General features: G+C 39.0%; 1 protein-coding gene across 2 annotated transcripts in view; it reads left to right on the top strand.

The window, feature by feature from the left end:
- The window catches only part of SLC38A9 (solute carrier family 38 member 9), a 46,649-nt gene extending 27,758 nt beyond the window's left edge, over window positions 1-18,891 (top strand). The window contains exons 12-15 of one of the 2 annotated variants that reach the window (XM_036403140.1): window positions 4,075-4,188; window positions 6,019-6,167; window positions 14,900-14,989; window positions 16,846-18,891. In XM_036403140.1, coding sequence (XP_036259033.1) covers window positions 4,075-4,188; window positions 6,019-6,167; window positions 14,900-14,989; window positions 16,846-17,011 — 519 coding nt within the window. In that variant the 3' untranslated portion in view covers window positions 17,012-18,891. The remainder of the gene's footprint in view (window positions 1-4,074; window positions 4,189-6,018; window positions 6,168-14,899; window positions 14,990-16,845) is intronic. The other variant, XM_036403141.1, reaches the window with a different exon arrangement.
- Window positions 18,892-20,528: the final 1,637 nt, after the last annotated feature.

Here is a 20,528-nt window from a genome sequence, read left to right as displayed (position 1 = left end):
TGAGCAGGTTTTTAGTCTGCAGTTCAGAATTGACCTTCCTGGTCTCATCTCCCACTGCTGCTGCCTCCTTGTATTTATCAGCATAAGTTTTTGTACAGTGTCAGTCAGATGGTTCAGAAATAAATTGCATAGGACATGTAAGCCAGCCACCAAAAGGAGTCTAGGTGTGGGTTTTGGTTGGTTGGTTTTTTCCTGATTAATGTTTGTGATCAGTTTCCCTCAGCAACACTATGGATGCTACACAAGTGCACCATGATCCACAGGCATAAATAAGCTAGTGCTGTCTCCTGACAGTTGCTTGTGGATATACCTGGGAGAAAGGCTGTGAGTGGGGAGATATTTCTTGTCTAGGTATTAACTGCAGAAGGCATGGAGCTGCAAATGGTACTTATTTTCTGCAGTGTTGAAACACTTTATTCCTTGTAAACAGATTGAGCTTCCATTGATGGTGCCATACCATTGGTTTCTGTTTCCTGCCAAAATTAGGCACAGCGTCATCCATCCTGGTGAAGTATTTATTTTTGTCACCTAGTTAAATGTTACTACTTGCCCTTGATGCACGAGCAGGTGAAGTCTATTTTTATGATATAGATCAAAGTCCTGTTGAGATATTAGGGACACAGCATGTCTCCTGAGAAGAGACTAATCTGAAATGGGATGATCAAAAGGTGTTTCAAATGGTAATCATTACTAAGCACTGATACAGGCTTCTCCATCCAAGAAGCAACTCCACAAACTAGCTTTCACTGGTACTGAGGAGGAAGTGAACGGTTTTCTCCATGGCATTCAGCAGCAAATCAAGGCCTGGAAGCAGCCTGTAGCAGCATCACACAAGAAATATCCGTAGAGCCACAGAGCCTCCTCTGTGCCATGCCAAATCCCATGCTGCATATTCGGCCAGCACCTGAGTACTGACTGGTCTGTGGATGTGATACAATGTCTTGTACTTTCAGGGCTGTCTTCGTTAGCTCCACACTCATCCTTTTGTCAGGAGGCTGATTTCTTCCTTTGTTCTACTGCTGCTGCTGGCCTTGATCACCCAATTTTCTCTTCTTCCAGCAGCACTTCTAACCACTTCTTTGTTCTGTGGATCTGACCAGGAGAGCTCCCTGTCAGAAGTAACTGCAGCTAACATATGCTCTCCAAGCCCTGTCTGAAAATCTGCCTGTTACTTCAGGAGTATTTGAGAAGGGTTTGGCAGGTATCAGACTATGATCCTTATGAACTGTGACCTGCATATTGCCTTAGATACTTACTTGGAGACTCCCTCTGTGATTCTACAAATAAGTATTGCTTCCAACATTGTTTTTTCTACAAGTTTGATTCTTAAACTGTGGCTGTAAGAATTGCTATATTCTTATGCTTAGGCAGCATTCACCACAGCAATGTCCACTTTTGTGGAATGTAAATGCCTCAAGTATCAAATTTAAAATAAAAAAGTGTAGTTATTGCTCTTACTTAAGATAATCTTTTTATCTCTCCCCATGTGTTCTTTGATTTTTTTCTGGAATTATGCTGTCTAAACAGTACTGTCAACATCTTTAGGGAGTGAACCCAGGTCTCTTGAGGAATAATGAACATTAATCAAAAGATGTTCCTGTTATGTAAACCCATGTTGTTGTACAGAGTGTACATAGGAAATGTACACAGAAGCATGAAATGAAGAATGAAATTATACGCAGAAGCATGTATTTGGAAGGGAGTTGATGTATGTTTGAGAAAAAAATAAATCCAGGTTTTCAAGTTGTCTATTTCTTTTTTAATAGCTATTCAGATCAAAATCTGGGTACTCTTTGTATGGTGACAACACCTGGAGAAAATAGTCTGTTGTGTAACATGCTATGAAAATAAATTATCAAAATTATCTCAGCACTTAGTTTCAGTGCAGATTAAAGCATACACCCTTAAGAACTCTGGAAGCCTGAACTGGTTAGTACTGGTGCAAGTACCTGTTGGAGGTAATAGCACACCATCTACCATTTTTCATGTCCAAAGGAAGCAGTAAGAATTTTATTTCAGATTTCTTGCCCTCACAACTGCATGCACTCGTCACAGCAAAAATAGTTTTACAGTTGGTTCTAGGACTTATGTGTAGGCAGAGTACAAATAACAACTGTGAGTTACTATACTGTTTTTATGCACCAGGACTACTCCTAAAATACCAGATTTAAAGTAGGTTTTGGCAGATGATGTGCATTAAGATGTGCAAAACACACTGGATGTGTTTTGAAAAATTATCCAAGTCCTGTCCTCAAGAGATGAGAGTCTGTATCTCTTTGCAAAACCATGTTACTGTGTCTCTTGAGTCCTACAATTAATGGAAGTTACTGATAAATACCTGCAAGAAATATGGATGCTCATATTTAATATTCTTAAAATTAGTTCTTACAGTGGGTGGGCACTAGTGCTTTTGAAGATGTAGATGATATATAAAAATCTGTACAGCTTCTCATGTCACAAGGAGAAATTCTGCATATAATTTAAAGAAAAGGCTACTGCTCAACTTCTGATGAAAGTTGATAATCCTTACTCAATGGCCAGTATGAGGAGAGTGAAGGCCTAGGCCATCATCTTCCATGTGCATTTAACTGGTTAGCAGAAGGAAGAGGTTGCAGCTAGAAATGTGCAGCTGCTGGGAGCTTGAAGGCTGGAACATGACCCTGGAACATGTTCAAATCCCACTGATTCCTTTTTCCCATCAGCTCTAAAAGGCAAATAATATTCCTCATCAGACAGCAATCTTCTACCCCAAAAACATGCAAAATGAATAGGAGATTCCACGTCTTTCACAAAAACTGGCTTCTATCTGAATTTCTCTCACAACTCATAATCTAGTATTTTATAATTTCCTCGGGGATTACCTTGCCCTTGGCAGAGCCTGGAATGGTGTAGGATATGTTTTTCTGTCAATAAGATAGTGTGAAGAAGCACTTAGGGAAACATTCCCATGCACAGATGTGAGGAAGCTTTGCTCATGTTCAGTGAGCTGGCTGGAGGTGATAATTATAACCCTGGTCTGGAAACCAGTATAATTCTAATAATTTGGTGCTATGCCTGGGCTGGTAAGACTTGCTTCTCAGTCTTGGGAAAATAGGGTCATGTATTGAAACATTACTAGTAATCCTTTAAGAAGCTGATGATTAGCAGCAGCTGAACAAATGGTTTTCTGTAAGGTGATGAGTGTTTTGTACTGTAACAAAGCTTATACAGAATTTAGTTAGCTAATAACTAGAAACAAATGGTCTCCCTCTTTATTTCCAAAGAAAGGAATTTATGTAAAAGAATAACTCAACAAGTACATTGCTGTGAGATCAGTCTGATGTATATGTGAATTCTCTAGTTTCATAAAGTACTTAATTAGTTTTGCCAGTTATCTTCCTGTAATAAATGGTTATTTTTGTATAGTGGAAAATATTTGTATATATTATATACCTTAAAAACATAGCCAAAATTTTCAGAACTGAACTTTGAAGTTTAGGTTTAAATCCATACTTAAGTGTATGTAGTGTAGTTAAGTGTGGATTTAGGACCCTAGTTTCAACACTCTTTCCTTAAAATCTCTGATTAAATTCCTTTGTATTACATCTGCAGTTGGGTAGAATGATGTCTTTTATTGCAAGATTTTATTCATGACAAAGAAATTTAACATAGGGCTTTCTGGGCTTTCTGTGTGTCTGTGTTCCAAGGGTCTTATTAGGAATAGTTGAATGTAAGAAAGTAGAAGGGATTTCTTGTTTGTTTTAATAACTAGTGTATACTTATGCATCAGGAATAACATGCCACATCTATTGGCATATCTCATTCATGCCTTTTTTGTATGTGAGAGATAACAATACATGTCTAGGTCAACTTTGGGGTATTGCAGCTTTCTGATCTGATTAGAACCAGGTCTGAAGTCTCCATCCAAGTAGTAGGAAGTAAAAATAAATATGTACAAGTGATAGTAGTAAACATAAGAAAGTAATGCATATAAAAGTAACATAATACATGAAATAGAAGTCTTCTTATGAGGTTTTTATTTCGTCTGGTTTTGTGTGTAAGTGCTGGCCAAAATAAAATCTTGTTTTTCCTCAGGTGAGAGACCTTTCTATTGCATACTTCCTAGTTGGACTAACATACCTGTATGTTGGAGTGATAATTTTTGCATCTTTTCCTTCTCCACCATTATCCAAAGAATGTATTGAACAGGTGAGATATTTTACTGTAGTATGTATTTCAAGGAATCACAAGATGTGTTTTTTGGGGAGACCGAAGTGGGTCATCTGGTCCAACCTCCCTACTCAAGCAGGGCTATCCCAGAGGATATGGCACAGGATTACATCCAGATGGTTCTGGAATATCTTCAGTGAGGGAGACTCCAGAACCTCTGTGGACAATCTGTTCCGGTTCACAGTCACTCACACTGTGAAGCTCTTCCTCATCTTCAGTTGGAACTTCCTGTGCATCAGTTTCTGCCCATTGCCTCTTGTCCTATTGCTTGGCACCACCAAGAAGAGCCAGATCCATCCTTTTGGCACCCTCCTTTCAGATACCTGCATACATCGATGAGGTGCAACAGGAATAGGCCCAGCTGCCTCATCCTTTCCTTGTAAGAGAGATGCTCCAGTCCCTTAATCATCTTTGTAGCCCTGAGCTGGACCCACTCCAGGAGCTCCATGTCTGTACTGAGAAGCCCAGAACTGGACACAGCACTCCAGATGTGCCTCACCAAGGCTGAGTAGAGAGGCAGGATCACCTGCCTTGACCTGCTGACAATGCTCTTCCTAATACATGCCAAGATACCCTACTTGTCCTTAACCTTTTAATAAATATGCAATAAAAAAACCCCAGTTACTGCTTCTTGCTTCATGATTTGCCCTGGCAGGAGCATCTGCGCTTGACTGTGGTCAGTTGGTGGGACACCTCGTGGGCACTACCATGAACAGATGACTAATGCTTGTGTTATCTCATTTATATTCACAAATGGTTCCCAATATTTCAGTGAAAAACAAACATATAATAAATACTCTGTGAAAGTGATGAAGGACCAAAATGAACAAGTGAACAATTGAGATTTTTATTTCTTTAGCTTCTTTAATCCTGAGAAGTGTGTGCAGTGACTCATTGGGATTCCAGAAGAAATAGAATGTGAAAGCAAGCTTGTTTAGATAGGAGTTCTCACTGCAATTACATTTGAAGTCTGACCTCTGGAGTCTGACATTGGTGAGCCTTGCCAGCAGAGTTCTTCTGATAATAGCACCACATGAAATACTCTGTGAAGGCCAAAAACTCTATCTGCTTCTAGGCAAAGCTGATTTCCACACCCTAAATTGCTTCAGAGATAGCAGTTATCAGTGGGGGATCCATGTTATGCCAGGTGTTCTATAGCTCTGGCATAATATTTAGCAATAAGGTAGCATTTGAAGGCTTCCTCTGACTATGGATTAGTTAGAACTGGTACCACTGTTAAACAAATTATTTTTTTAACCACCTGAAATAATTTCACGGGATGAAAGTGATTTTCTTCCCATTTATTTTCTTAACTATCTCAGGTACTTATGAAGCTGTTTGTATATTTCTATGATGTTTAAGTCTTATAATACTTTTTCAGATGTTCCCACTAGTAGTGTATGATCCCTTCCTCATTTGTATGTAATGCAGTTTTACTCATTAAGTAACTGTTTTTAATAAGTAGGTATGATATGATAGATAAAAGGAGTATATGAATCCATCTGCCTAAAAGGTCAGGTGGCCTTTCCACAGCCTGGATTGTTTGAGGACGTTCAGAAGATCAGAAAGCAATTCGTTATGTAATATTAGCATTAACGCTGACATCAGCTTAGTAACATTCAAAAATTGGTTGTTACTTTGTGGCAAGGCAGTTGTAAAAGAGGGAGAGGGTTTTTCATGTTATGGAGTTCATTTAGCAATTGTAGTTGTTTGGGATTTGTCCCATTCTTTCTGGCACATAGATATTAAAACCCAGCAGATATATGTAAACAAGCCACCATTGATGTGTAACATTACTTATATGTTTAGAATTTTCTAGATAACTTTCCCAGTGATGACATCATGTCGTTTGTTGCAAGAATATTCCTGCTGTTCCAAATGATGACTGTATACCCACTGTTGGGCTATCTGGCACGAGTTCAGCTGTTAAGACAGTTTTTTGGAAATGCTTACCCAAGGTAAGGAGTCTGTTTCTTGACAATAGTTTGGCACACTCTGCTTAACTGGCTTTCTGTTGTCAGAAATTTGGCTAGGTTTTTGGGGATTTTCTTTGTACATTAGGTTCATTTCATAAGCTAGTTTCACAGAGTTTGTAGAGTCAGGGTGAATAGGCATGCCTGCAGATCAGGACTGTTACAGTTTGCCAGAGCAGAATGGGGGGGGTTCTTTTAGTTCAGCTCTTCATTTTATCAATAAATAGTAATTTTGTCAACACACTCCCTTTGGGTTATGCAATTATATGACAAAAGGGAAAAAAATTGTTTAGTCCAGGAGCATTTAATCTCAATCCTTAAGGAGCAATCCTTAAGCTGTGAAAAACATATACTCCAGATACTAACCTTTCAGCATGCCATCTTTGTTTGGATTGTGTGTGATTAGTAATCATCCATCTGTTTTTAAACAGAGCTAATAGCTGAGTGAGTTGTTACTTGTGCTATCTGGGCTGCTGCTATGCTTATAAAAATAGCTTTTCACATGCTAATTTCAGAGATGAGCCACACCCTTGCATTTGTACAATGTCTGTACTCCAGGGAAGAGCTGATGCAGATTTCAGTTTTAGTTTGGTTTCTTAAATAAAACCTAGGACATTTAAATTTGGAGTACTGGAGTACTGAATTTGTCACAGCTGAGAAGTTGCCATTAATCTCCAAGTTTCTTATTTTGTATTGTGAATTATTGTTGATGGAGGAAAGGAAAAAAAATCTCAGAAAGGAATGTGTATTTCCTCTGTGGCATCAACAGTTCAGGTCTGCAGAGATGTTGTTCCAAGTTTCAGGTTTCTTCTGAGTCCTGAAATAGGTTCTAGAAACTGAATGCCTAAAAATAGGCAGTGAAATAAATGCCTGCTTTTTTTGATTCAGAATTATATGCAGTTCAACGTTGGGATTTTTAGGAACTGCTGCAAGTTACTGTTGGAAACAAGGCCATTTATTTAAGTGCTAAAGATGGATTTCACAGCCACTGGGAAATAGTCTTGTCCTTTATATTATGTGGATATGCCTTTTCCTATCTCCTCCCTCTAGTTACTACTCTCTGACCAGAATGGTTTTAATTTCCCTCATGGGCTCTCCTAGAACCTACAGCTTTGTGCCAGTCTCTTCTCAAGTTAATTCCAGCTTGTTGTTTTAAGCCTTCATGGTATGACGGATTTGATGATGCAGATGCTTGTTTGATTCTTGTCTCCAGGATGTCCTGTGGATAGCTTCACTCATTTTTAAATTTACTTTGTTTTAAGACTCCTTGTAGTGAAGTATTTAAAGCTTCTGAGAAGTTAAAAATGGTTTCTAGGAAGCCATAAAAGTCTCTCCAACCTATAGTGATAAGGCAGCATATTCTGGCTGATGCCCTCTCTCTTGCTCTCTGGCATCCCAGGTGTCTCAAACACAGCACAGAAATCACTGACTTAACCTTCAGGCTCTGGCTTCTGTACATTTACAAGGTCAGCCCTTGTTTTTTTCAATGCAGTGAAGACTAACTGGAGGCTGGTAGCAAGCACAGAACATGTCTGTGGGAGGATAGTAAAGATTTACTGCCTGGTTGTTGAATGTATCTACATGACTGGTTCTCACCAGTCACCTAAGATGACAAAGCTCCTTTAGTAGCACTTTATCACCTCTCTAGGAAAAACTTCAGTATTTTTGGTTTTCCCCAAAGCTGATTTTGTAGGGATATGTTTTACAAATACGAAGCTTTTGCTGTTATTAACATAGACTGATATCTTACTAGAGAGCCTATTGATTCACTCTGAACAACCTACTTGGAAATATTAATTTCTGTAGCTTTTTGTGTAGGTAAATTAACACTCTGTTAATAGTTGAATATAGTTGGATTCTTTTCTCAAAATCCTCATTAATCAGGGCTAACAGCTCTTGGGCAATAAGAAGATTGATCTGCATAGATTCATGCTTTACCTCTTAGATTTCTGTATAAGGTGAATAGAGGAGAATATCCTAGGTCATATGCCTGGAGAAAATTTTTGTGTGAGTAGTGAGCCCAAAGGATGAAAAAGGAGGCAAAGAGCAGGATCTCTGTTGGCAACCTAGCCTCATTTAACTCTGTGATTCTATATGCTTAATCACATATCTTTTCTTGGATGCATCTTTCTTATATTAAGTTTTCTTTGCAGATGAGAGAAATGTTGTAAATTTGCCTTCTGACTATAATTTTCCGACCAAAACAACAAAGTCAGAAACCCCTACCAGAAACACCTTCTCCTTTGGTCCAAGTCTTCATTAGAAGTTTTCCTATCTTCATTTTTAAGCTCTTGGTGGCTTTACATGGAAGCTCACTGATTTTAAAAGCAGGCTTCTTCATATCAGTAGTTATTTGCAGGTGTGGATTCCTGCTGCTGCTGTGGGTGGAGTTAACAGATACCCATTAAGTTAATAATTGGAGTACATAGAATTCTGTACGGATGCAACTTAAAGCAAATAGCTTGATCTCACACATGTTTACAGGTCTGCCAGATAGTTTTTATTTCCTGGGTGTGATTGTATTGCTCAGATCAATTTCATTCTCTTGGTTTTACCCCTTTTTCTTTATCTGAAACTGATTATAATAAAGCACCAAGATACTAGTTTCCTGTTTTGGAATTTATAATCTAGATTTTTTATCTAATCAAAGGCAAATAAGCAACATCATGGTTAATATCCTATTTTTTTCTGGAAAACCATGGATTATAACTGGATGATTATGAGAAACTGCATACTCATCTTCAAAGGAGCTTTTATTGTCTGAAGACTTGATTTTCATCTCTTTTGTGTCACGCTTTTTATTCTGTAGTGCTGTTTTTCTGTTAACAACTCTTTGCTGTGTACCTATAGAGTATCCTACAAACCCATAGTCTTGAGTGATGAAGCAGCTCAGCCTCTCCAAACATAAATGCTTAAACAGACAATATGTAACTTTTTTTCTCCCAGGTTTCACAATAGACATAAGCTGAACAGTGGGAGATGGCTTATCTGAAAGGAAATGGGAGTCTTGTCTTCCAACAGTCAGGAGGAGAGCAAAAGCATCCTTGATTCTAAGAGAGGATTCTCCTTGCTCTTATGTACCTTTTTCAGTGACTTGTGTCTCTGCCTATCTTAAACTCAAAGACACATGTAGACATGCTAGACACAGCAGTCTTCTTACAGGCATCATCACAGAGAATCATAGAGTGGTTTGAATTGGAAAGGACCTTGAATATCATTTGTTCCAACCCCACTGCCATCAGCAGGGACAGCTTTGACTAGACCAGGTTACTCAGACCCCCATCCAAACTGGCCTTGAACACTTCCAGGAATGGGGCATCCACAGCTTTCCTGGGAAACCTCACCCTTGCAGTAGAGCTTCTTCTATATATTTAACCTAAATCTCCCTCTTTCAGAGTGTACTCATTCCTCCTTGCCCTGGCACTCCGGTTCCTGTCAGAGAATCCCTCTCCAGCTTCCCTGTAGGCCCCCTCAGGTACTGGAAGGTGTCTGTGAGGTCCCAACACAACCCTCTCTTCCCCAGGCTGAACATTCCCAGCTTGCTCAGCCCATCCTCATAGCAGGGGTGTTCCAGCCCTCTCACCAACCTCCTGGCCCTCCTCTGGACTTGTTTTAACAACTCCTTGTCATCGTGCTGGGAACACCAGAGCTGGATGCAGTGCTCCAGGTGGGGTCTCAGCAGAGCAGAGCAGAGGGGTAGAACCCTTCTCTCAATCTGCTGGCCAATGCTGCTTTGGATGCAGCCTAGGATTCCCTTGGCTTTCTGGGCTGGGAGCACTCACTGCTGGCTCATGGTGAGTTTTTCATCAGCCACCACCCCCAAGTCCCTCCCCTCAGGGCTGCTCTCAATCACTTCTCTGCCCAGCCTGTGGGTGTGCCTGGGATTGCCACGATCTGGGTGTAGGAGGCTTTTACTTGGCCTTGCTGAACTCTCTGAGGTTTGCATGGTCCCACCTCTCAAGCCTGTCCAGGTCCCTTTGGATGGCATCCCTTCCCTCCAGAATGTCCACTGCACCATACACAACTTGGTGCTGAGGGTGCACTCAATCCACAAATCCTTCAGCCTTTCTCTACTTCCTACAAAAGATTTAGAAATGAGAGAAGACATCCTAATTCCTTCTTTTATTTTGCAAAATATTATTGGAATATGATCCCAGTATTAGCAGGTGGAACGTGCCTGGGCTCTTCTGGCCCTTGCTGCTTGACCAGAGGCAGCAACTGTGGTGTTTCACCTCAGAGACACCCCTGGCTGGCTGTATGTTGCAGCTGGCACTTGGAACAAGTCCAGGCAAGCAGGAATTCAGTTTTTACCTCTAATGGAAGGGCTTCAGGTGATGTGAAGAGGAAAAGGAGACGGATTCTGCCGGAGGGTTAATCCAGAGTTTTATTCCAGCGTCACAGATCTCCGAATCTTGGTAACAGCTCCAACAGAATCCCGACTGCACAGTCCCATGTCTTTTTAAGCCCGGGGAAAGGGGGAGGGAAAGGGGTAGGTGTGCCACCAACGAGGTGGGAGGGGGGCAGTCACAGGGGACAATGACACCTAGACTGGCCAGTGACCCCAGGGCTGAGGGGCATCTTTTGAACTTCACCAACCAGACAACGCCCTTGCTGGAATGTTAAGATTGATGGACAGCACTTAGCAAGGGGGCAAGGGGGAGGGGAAGGGAGAGGTTGGCACACCTGAGGGACTGGGAAAGGTGAAACAGGATATTGCTTCACACCGCAACAAAATGTATGCTAGTAAATGGATTACAACGAGGAAAGTGATGTACTGGGACAAAACCCAAGTAACTGTTCATTCTCTTTGCTCTCCCTGGTGTTGTTAAGGAAGGCCAAAATTCTGTGTATTGGGTAATTGCTTTCTTTTCTAAAATGAGATATGTTTGTAATGGTGTCATTTAACAGCTGATTTAGGGCCAGATGCATGTGCTTTATCTGCTGTTTCTTGCTTGACTCTGGATCTTCTTATATGTACAGAAAGCCAATTTTTATTGTTACTGGCTCTTTCCTACAGTAATATTTGTGACAGAGATTCCTTGATTAATTATATGGTGTGCATAAAGTGCTTTAAACAGTCATCAGATGATTTTTTAAAACTTTTTAACATCTTTCCTGTTCTGAGAGGTTAAATAAGCTGATAGACAAAACCACTTAGCTTTCCTTAATGATTGTCATCCCTTTACTCCATGGTAGCCCAGCAGACCTGCCAGTTCTCCCACAGACATATGTCTTCTGATGCAATGAAATACATTTCTTCTGTTTGCATGCATGTTTGCTTGTCTGCTCTTCATCTAACTTCTGCCTAGCTTCTCTTAAAGTTTGTGATTCATTGTCTTTTGACCAATGTCACTTGAGTGAGATTTCCAGGAAGAGAATGCATTTTTAGATACAGAAGCCTCTCAAATATTCTTACTTGGGTAATCCTGATTTTCTTCTTTCCTTGCTTTCTAGTTTCCCTTATTGTGTGTGTTTATCCTGTGACTCCATGCTGAGTCTCGAACTTCTGAGAGAACTTAAAACTTGAACGGATTTAAAATCAGTTTCTGTCTTTAAATTTCCCCTGTGCTAGGGTTTGGTTTCACTGTTTTTGACATGATTCTTACTTTGAGGATGCCAAAGTTAATTAGATATATATGGTCACTGCTGTTCAGTGACTTTAGTGTAGCTGCCACTCCAGTGGGAGAGAACTTGATGGAGCAAGCCCTTTAATGGTCTTCTGGCATACAATGTTGTTTCTCCCCTCTGTCAATCTGAAAGGTTAACCTTGCCAGCAGAGAAAAAAGCAAGACTTAGAAGAAAGCTTGCATTTTCTTCTAATCTTCTTACTTCTCCTTTCCGTTACCATTTTTGTGGGATTGCAGGATTTTTGCAGTGATTCCCTTTATAGAAAAGAGCTAGAATCTTCAACTGCCCAGCTGAGTGTATGGAGACTGAGGACAGAATAGAAAAGACTTGCCATGGGTGTGCTTCCTTTGTGAATTACAGCCTCCTTCAGGCAACCCAGCCTCTGCCTCAGAGCAGTAGCCCTGACCAGGCTGCCCAGGCAGACAGTCCAGCCCTGGCATGGGCCACCCAGCTATGCTGCCATTGACCGTGAAGAAAGTTGCACCACTTAGGAAATACCTGTATGTGACCAGGGTGATTAAGCACAAACAGGCCAAATCTTTTCTAATCTCTAATGTCCTCTAAATACTATTCATCATATAATTGTAATAACCAATGGTGTGGTTATTCCCCTGCCTCCAAATGCTGTTTTCCTGACTGTCCTTTTGCAGTGTGTTGTGAGCATTTACTTTACTGTAAGCCAGTGTCAGGCTAAACCTGAACAATTCAGAACTTATTAAAATGTCACAGGCTATAAGAAATGCCTGTCCTGTCTGGAACACACCTGCATGGAGCTCTAGAGTCCTAGGAAAAGTACTGCCTCAAATAATGTAGCTACTTGTAGCCCTAGGTATCAGATTTCACTTTATTCAGAAGAGTAGGGGTTTTTTTGGTAAATGGTAATGGCTTTCTCTCCATCAAGATCAAGACTTTTTCCCCATCGTGGAGATGAGCTGAGCTGAGCTGTGACTATCTGCCTAGGTAAAAGAAAGGGTTTGCTGGTTAAATACCTGTCATGGTTACAACTCAGGCTGTTTCAAAAGGTAAAGAAAGGAGCAAGGATGTTCCAGGGGAGAAATGCAGTGTAATCTTTCACATTGAAACAGATAGGTGCAAAGCCTTTTCAGACCTTCTGATTTTGGTATTGTTATTGAGGAATCTGATTAATCTTGACAGAGAAAACTGCAAAGCACTACTCCACGAGTACTGAGTTGCTTTGGAGACTTCAGCATTTGAGGACCATTGTTTTCAAATGTGCCAGAAGACATTGTCCCCCCTCAACCTAATAATCCTTTCCCAGATCAAGAAATTAGAAAATGTTTCATTTCACACCAAAGATACAGACACTCCTATTTGCTTTCAAAATTTAAAAGAATCTAGAAGCAATTTTTTTAAAACAACAGCTTTGAACAATAAAACCAAGTCTTTAAAGCATGCCAGAATAAAATACTTCGGAGATTTTTCAGGTTTTCTGCTAAAATACTCTGAACTGACACAAATTTGCAGAACATTTTTGAATTAGTAAGCCTGCCCTGGTTTTAGGCCCTCTTGCTAAAAAAAACAATCTTAGCAAAAAGAGAATGGAAGAAGTACTGTCATTTTGTGTGTCCATAAACTTTCTGCTTCAATTGTGTGATAGTAAGATTTGTGATCTGCCATGTGTAGGGAGAGAGGAAGTCGTTTTTAATGGCAGACACTTTTTTGTGAACAGGTCAGTTAACTGGCTTTCCTTAGCAGTATTAGAAAAGGTGTACACATTTGATCCCTAAGAAGTCTGATTGTTAGGATTTTTTTTTGTTCATGAGGTCTTACCAGATTTATATCCAGAAAAAAACTTAAAGAGCTGCTGTAGTCTCACTGCAATTGTTGATCTCTTAAGGTACACCTCTTGCATCACTGTTAAAATGTCATGTACAAAATTGAAGAATTTTTTTGTCCTTTTGAAATAAATGTTAAAAGATTGAAGGTTAAAAACAGTCGGTAGCTTAAATTATTCCTTTGTGTTTTAATTACCTTAATTTCCCTGAACTTTAATGAGACTATTCTATGTCTTTTATCTTTCTTCCTACTTGGAAACTGGCAGGCAGCCTTTCTGCCATGGAAGCTGTCACTTTTTAAAAGTTTGTTAGTTAGATCCTCCATAATACACATACTTTCTACAGTGAAGAAAAAATTAGCCTTGGCTTACAGGTTTTGTATATTTTAGGAAATCATATCCTCCAGAAGAATAAACAAAACCTGTAAGTGTTTGTATGTTTCCTCTGTGAGAATTCTTTTTTCCCTTCATAGAAACAGCTGTGTGACCAAAATATCACAGGTTTTTATTCTATTTCCTGACTTTACCTTATGCTAAAATATGCCAAAGTTTATATTCCCGAAAGGAAAGTGATACTTTCCTAAGTCTCAGCTCTGTGCATTACTGCACTGAATTTGTCTGATGCAGTAAAAGCTGTTTTTGCATAACAGAAAACCTCCATTTTTCTCATCCTTAATGCAAAAGGAAAGCAATGGGAAATTATTTGTAAAAACAAATTCAGCAAAAAAATTCAGCACAAATTGGATAGCAGCAAGGAAGTTCATTACAGTTCATATACTGTAAGACATCCAACATTTTAAATGTTTGTCCTCTATCAAAATGCAGTAGAGTTTAAATTTTAATAGTGTTTGTAATGTTTTCCACTTGATGCATCTTTGTCTTTCTTCTGGTTTCCATTAGCTCACTTTGAGCAATTCAGATCATTCTGTGAACAAGCTAATTCTTTCTTGTGGGAATTAGGTTATACAGTATTGTTTCTTTGGTATTTGAATGTCCATCTGAAATACTTGAGTGCTGAGTACCATGTATGATATTTTTTGTAAGAATTGCCAAATTGCACATTCTTATTCCTTAAGAATATTTTGAGTCAAAATACTAGATATTTAGAAATTGGCACTCTGAATATTCAGTAGATGACATGTTTGCTATGAAATTAATTAGCTTTAATAGAGTGAGTCATGCAAATGAAAACACCATCCATGTACCAGTTAAATATTAGAGCAAATGAAGGACAGTGGTGGTATTTTGTAATAAATATAACAGATGTTAACACTCTTTCCTCACTTTCCTGTAGCCTTTTCCATGTGCTTATCCTGAACCTAGCCATTGTAGGAGCTGGAGTAGCAATGGCAAGATTTTATCCAAATATAGGAGGTATCATAAGGTGAGTGTTGTTTGTAGTGAGCTTCCCTGTGATGTTACTACGTTTGTGTCTTGATGTTGAAAAAGATCATTAATAATTGTACCTTTATATTTTGTGAAGCTTATGCCTTCTTAAGTTGTAAATAATGTTTTGGTGTGTAAACAATCAGCTGGCAAAGTTCTGACATCTGTTATTCTGCCTCTGTGTCTGAGGTGGTTGAGTTTTACTGGAGTTGTACTTTAGGACCTTGTAACTCTACTCAAAAAAGAGTATGGTGCCAGAAGAAAAGCTGCTTTGTTACTGTGTTCTTCTCTCAAGTTTCTGTTTTGTATTAAAACCATTGGAACCTGGATTGAAGGTCCATAATAAAAATCCAAGAAAGCAAGTGGCATCAACATGCCTCTAAATGATATCTTAAATTTACTATGTTGATGAAAAGGTAGGATTTCTATAATTAGAAAATATTAGAGGAAATAATAAGGACTCTTACTTTACTATGTTTGACGTCAACATATTTATATGCATTGTCATTTATTCTTGGTTTGCACCTTTCCTAAAGCAACCAGGAGAGGGAGGTGTTTAAAAATACCGAAATCTGCAATTATAAAACCAGAATGACAGGTTTGGGTCTGACCAAAGTAGCAAAATAACTTACTTTTGCTCAGTGGCTGATCTTTGAGGGTTTTTCCCATTTCGTCTTTTTCTTCTGTCTCTCTTTGTAGTAAATTTTTTTGTATTCCAGTAATAGAGATGGTCAAGTAAATTGTCATCATAGACTCAGAATGCTAGAATGGACCTTAAGGTTGAAAGAGACCTTGAAGCTCATCTAGTTGCAACCTCCTGCCATGGGCAAGGAACACCTACTGCTAGGTGGGCCAGGTTGCTCAGAGTCCCATCCTACCCAGCCTTGAACACTTCCAGGGACATAACATCCACAGCTTTCCTAGACAACCTATTCCAATGTCTCAGCACCCTGTAAGGAGAGAATTTCTTTCTGATGCCTAATTTGGTTAAACATTGTGCAATACATATCTCTGTTTGCAAACTGGTCCTTATCTAATTTGTCTATATTGTGCATAGTAACCAAACACGTTGAACAGTGGATTTCCAGCAGATAAATTGTCTTTATACAGTCTAACATGCATGCTTGCTAGTTAGACTGATCATTCCTTGGAAAGGAATGTTCAAATATATGAAAGAAAATATGTTGTTACTTAATAACATTTGGCTGCTTCGTAGGTGAAAATAATGAGAACATTTTTGCAAGCAAGGGATGGGTTAGAAAAAGAGCAGTTAAATGTTTCCTTTGCTGTGCTTGATCATGTTACCAGAAGGGCATGTTGTTCCTTTTAGGGCTGAAGAATGATTTGCTAGAAGCTCATTAAATAAATTAAAATAAGAATTGCAGATTCAGGAACATCTCTATATTTAAATGCTTTAATATGTGTTCTCAGATGGCTGGGCTGCACGGAGGTTTGCAGTTCTGACAGTAAAGGACGTGTAACAGAGGATGCACTGTCCAGTCTCTTTCTGTTGCATGTTGACAAATTTCCCCAAAGAAAGTAGAAACATCAAGTCTTAAGTAAGGGATTTAGTCCCCAACAGCATCACAGGGTGTGACTGAAAGGACAGAGCCATGTCAGAGTGCAGGTACAAGCAAGCAGGGGGCTGAACAACACAGAGGGTGGTAATTAAGTGCTAGTGAAGGAGGTAGAAGTCAGTAAGGAATAGAAATTGATGTTTAGCGATTGCAGATAGTCAGTATTCATCCAGATTGTTCATTGGTTTGGCGGGGGGAAATGACAACAAGAAATAAGAATAAAGGCAAAGCATTAATTCTTTTTTTTTTTCGTCCCCTCTTCCCTCTCTTTCCTCAGATACTCTGGAGCAACATGTGGTCTCGCCTTTGTGTTCGTGTATCCATCACTCATCTACATGATCTCCCTGCACCGTGCTGGGCAGCTGACATGGCCCGCACTGATTATTCACATCTTTATAATCCTCCTTGGACTGGCTAATCTGATTGCACAATTCCTATTGTGAAAACTCCCCTTTCTCCCATGGTTGTCACAATTGGTACTGCGATATTTGGCAACAGCCTTGAGCAACACTGTGAGGCATGAGGACTGTCCTCAATGTGGGGATCTTGGGAAAAGCTTCACCTTTGAAACAAATTCAAAACACATCATTCAAGTGCTTTACAGGAAACATGTCTTGCTTCACTGAAATCACATGAAATCTTATGAGAAGTGAAATGGTTTGCATTTGAGTGATACAGTTCTGGTTTTGTTGAAGGTGAATCAAAAATTAACAACACTCAAAAATTTTTATGTTTTGCAGCACATTTCTCCAAACACAAAGCTTCCAGCCTCAAGCTGTGGAAGTCTTTCCTCCAAATGAACTGTCCTTACCTTGATTAGCAGACATGCTTTCTCAGTATTGTTCACTCACTCTTTGAAATGCTCTTTTGTTGCAGTTATTTTCCTGATTTGTTTGGAAAATGAAGAATTTATTGTCTTTCTTCTTTTTTTTAGGTTAATTTATAGTCACTTGGGTCAAAATGCACTCTTAATTTTGAATACGCTATTAAATTGTTTTGGCAATATTTTCCTCTAGGAAATTCCAACAACGAGAAACAATAAACTCATGTTTCAGTGTTTTATTCAGAACCAATATGTACACAACTTATTTGTGATCTTACAATACAAAAAAGCCAGGAGGATAAAAAAAATAGAAGAAGACAATTAAAATCAGTAATTCCAGGCTTGACCTCAGTTCAACTCTGTTAGTGGGCTATTCTGTGCTGTGCAGTTGTCTTGTCAGGAGTTGCATGTGGTTTTTATGGATGCATGGTGTACACAACATTTGTTCATCACAGGCCTGCCCTTGCAGGGTCTTCCTCTGGTGGTCTCTCACTTCCCCACTACTACTAGACATTTTGGATGTGAGCAGGGAGACAAAGCCAGCAGTCTTCAGAATCATGGATGAAGTGAAAGAATTTAAGTTTTAAATAAGTTTTAATAGAAGCTGGAAGAATCTGGGAAGATTTTGTTGTGGAGTTGTTTGGTTTTTTTTTTAATTCTTGTTTACAAATTAAGAGGGTGTACACATAGACACCTTCCTTCATCTACCTGCTGTAACTCTGTGTTTTAATACAAAACATGCGGTAATTAAGTTGCCAGACACTAGTGGAATGTAATTTTTGTGGTTGCAGAGAGAGTAGAAACTCCTCTTTGTGCAGATTTTCAGTGCATTAAAATAATCAACAAATGTAGAATATTTGAAAGAGAACTCTGAGCAATACTAAATTCCAAAGTAAGTAAAAGAAGAAAAAAGTTGGAGTGGTGCAATATTTGTGAAGTAGGAGTTGGGAAAGATAATTACATTGCAGTGTAAGCAGTCATATTGTCATCAGAAAGACAGAGAAAAACATAGCCTAGGTTATTACCATGCTTCTCTGGAAAATTATGTGAATTTTTTAGTGATAATATAAGTCTATTTGTTTTATTTGGGCTCCTCAAACTGTGTAAAGGACACTCACTTTCCTAAATATTCTTTGATTTGTATGAAATACGAGATTATATGGGTTTGGAATACTATCTGCAGAATACAGTGATTATTTCTGGTTGTTCTTTTCTTGTGAATCTTTCTGTGCCTTTAAATCAGAATTGGAGAATACATCCATCATCTGTTCTGTTTTAGAGAGAACTATCTGCCCCATCCTGGTCATTTTCATTTTGTCCTGTGTAGACTCTTACAAGAGAAGTACTTCAAAACCAAAAGGAAAGGACAAAAGATACAGATTTCCTATTATTGTTGGCTTATTCACATTAAGCTCTTGTGCTTATTTATTATAGGTTCAGTGCTTAATTTAGTACAAGCCCTGATGAGTGCAGGTAATTAAATTTTAATATAGCCTTCCATGTTCCATTTGAATATGATTCCTTTATTTATATCCTTGTCATTGAAGCCGATAGTAAAATACCTTAATTTTAGCAGACTTAAATTCTGTTAGGATCTAGTAGTCAACAGAAATTCCTAAGAAAGACAGAATTCTTGGTGAAGTGTCCTCATTGCATCTTGTATCTATCTCCTTTTTTCAGTTATGCAATGTACAATGACTTAGTTAAAATTTAGAAGGAAATTATTCAGAACATTTATAGAAGACACACTTTGAGCTCTGTGTTGCAGAGATAGATTTTTGCTGCACTGTTTATTTATACAAGCCTGTAAAAACCTTTGATTTGAATTACAAACTGGTAAGCATTAGAGTGATAGCAAATATTTCATTATACTGTCATCTCCTTAAGCACACTTTCTTATAAGAAAGTATTTTTTAATTTTACTACATGCAGTTGAGATTTTCACAAGCATGAGAGGAAAGTCAGGAGTGTGTAAGTAGATTGGCATTTTTAGAGATTCTCTTCTTTGTCAGCATCCTGAGTTAAATAATATCTTAACATTTAATGGAAACATAAATGCCCTAAAACACCAGAGGTAGGTTGCAGTGTCTTTTTTTGTGCAAGTATAAAATGTAGTTGTTTACCAACACACACTTCATCTGCAGTGATGGCCAGCTAATTTCACTCCTTAGATTCTGTGTTTCAGGATATCATCATGTAGTTTAGCAAAGCAAAGAATGCAATACATTGACCCAGTCATGTATTGTGAGATGTCATTTATTACCTTCTCACAGAAGAAAAATAATTTCTGCTGGAAATACTGAATTATGTCTTTGCACTTGAACTTTGCTGAAGTAAGCTGTGAGGTGAAACACTTCTGGCTCTGGGCATTGACTAAGAATCTAAGGTTTTCTACCTAACAGTACCGGGCTCCTCGATTGGCACCATCCCTGACTCAGTGCACTCTGACAATCCAGCCCTCCATTTTATGTGATAACTCAGTGATGCAAACTGAAATTTTTGTTGCATGAGGTTTGAGCAGCTGCAGTCAGTCCTCTGTGCTGATACCATCATGCTAAAATCCAGATCTCAGGATACATAAGGCGTTAACCCAGCAGGACCTTTAAACATTGCCAAAGCATAAGTAGCCAGGGGAATTCCCAGGAAGCTCCAAGAGCAGTTGTGGACATGCCTGTGTGGTGAATTTGTGGACACGTCTGTAGGTTATTACACACTTTGAGCACTGATGCCAAGGGATTCGTTTTTCAGTGGGAGTGTTGTGATGAACAGAATTATTTTCTAAAGACAAGGACAGATGCTATGGCTTATAAGTTTGTCTTCTCTTAGGACACAAGAAAGAAGGACCTTCCCTATATGATTGTACTAATCCCATTGCCTGTTCTGTAATGGCCTAGCATCATTTTGTAAAGTTATTGTGACCCAGATTCTTCCTTCCAGCTTCTAGTGGTCTTCATAATTTCTTCTATGTTTACTGGCTCTCAGTTTTTCCTTTGTTCTTCCAGTCTCTCACAGCTGCATCTATTCCTACAAGTAATTTTTTCCCTTTCTGTCTGGATTGGCAATGTAATGCTAATGTCTTAAATCATGTAGCTCAAAAGACCTGTGCAGCAAATATGAGCATTTGGGATTCAAACATT

Source organism: Molothrus ater, chromosome Z, assembly GCF_012460135.2.
Source record: "Molothrus ater isolate BHLD 08-10-18 breed brown headed cowbird chromosome Z, BPBGC_Mater_1.1, whole genome shotgun sequence".
In the NCBI taxonomy this organism is placed as follows: domain Eukaryota; kingdom Metazoa; phylum Chordata; class Aves; order Passeriformes; family Icteridae; genus Molothrus; species Molothrus ater.
Note: the sequence above shows the minus strand (reverse complement) of the source record. Positions and strands in the feature narration are given on the sequence as shown.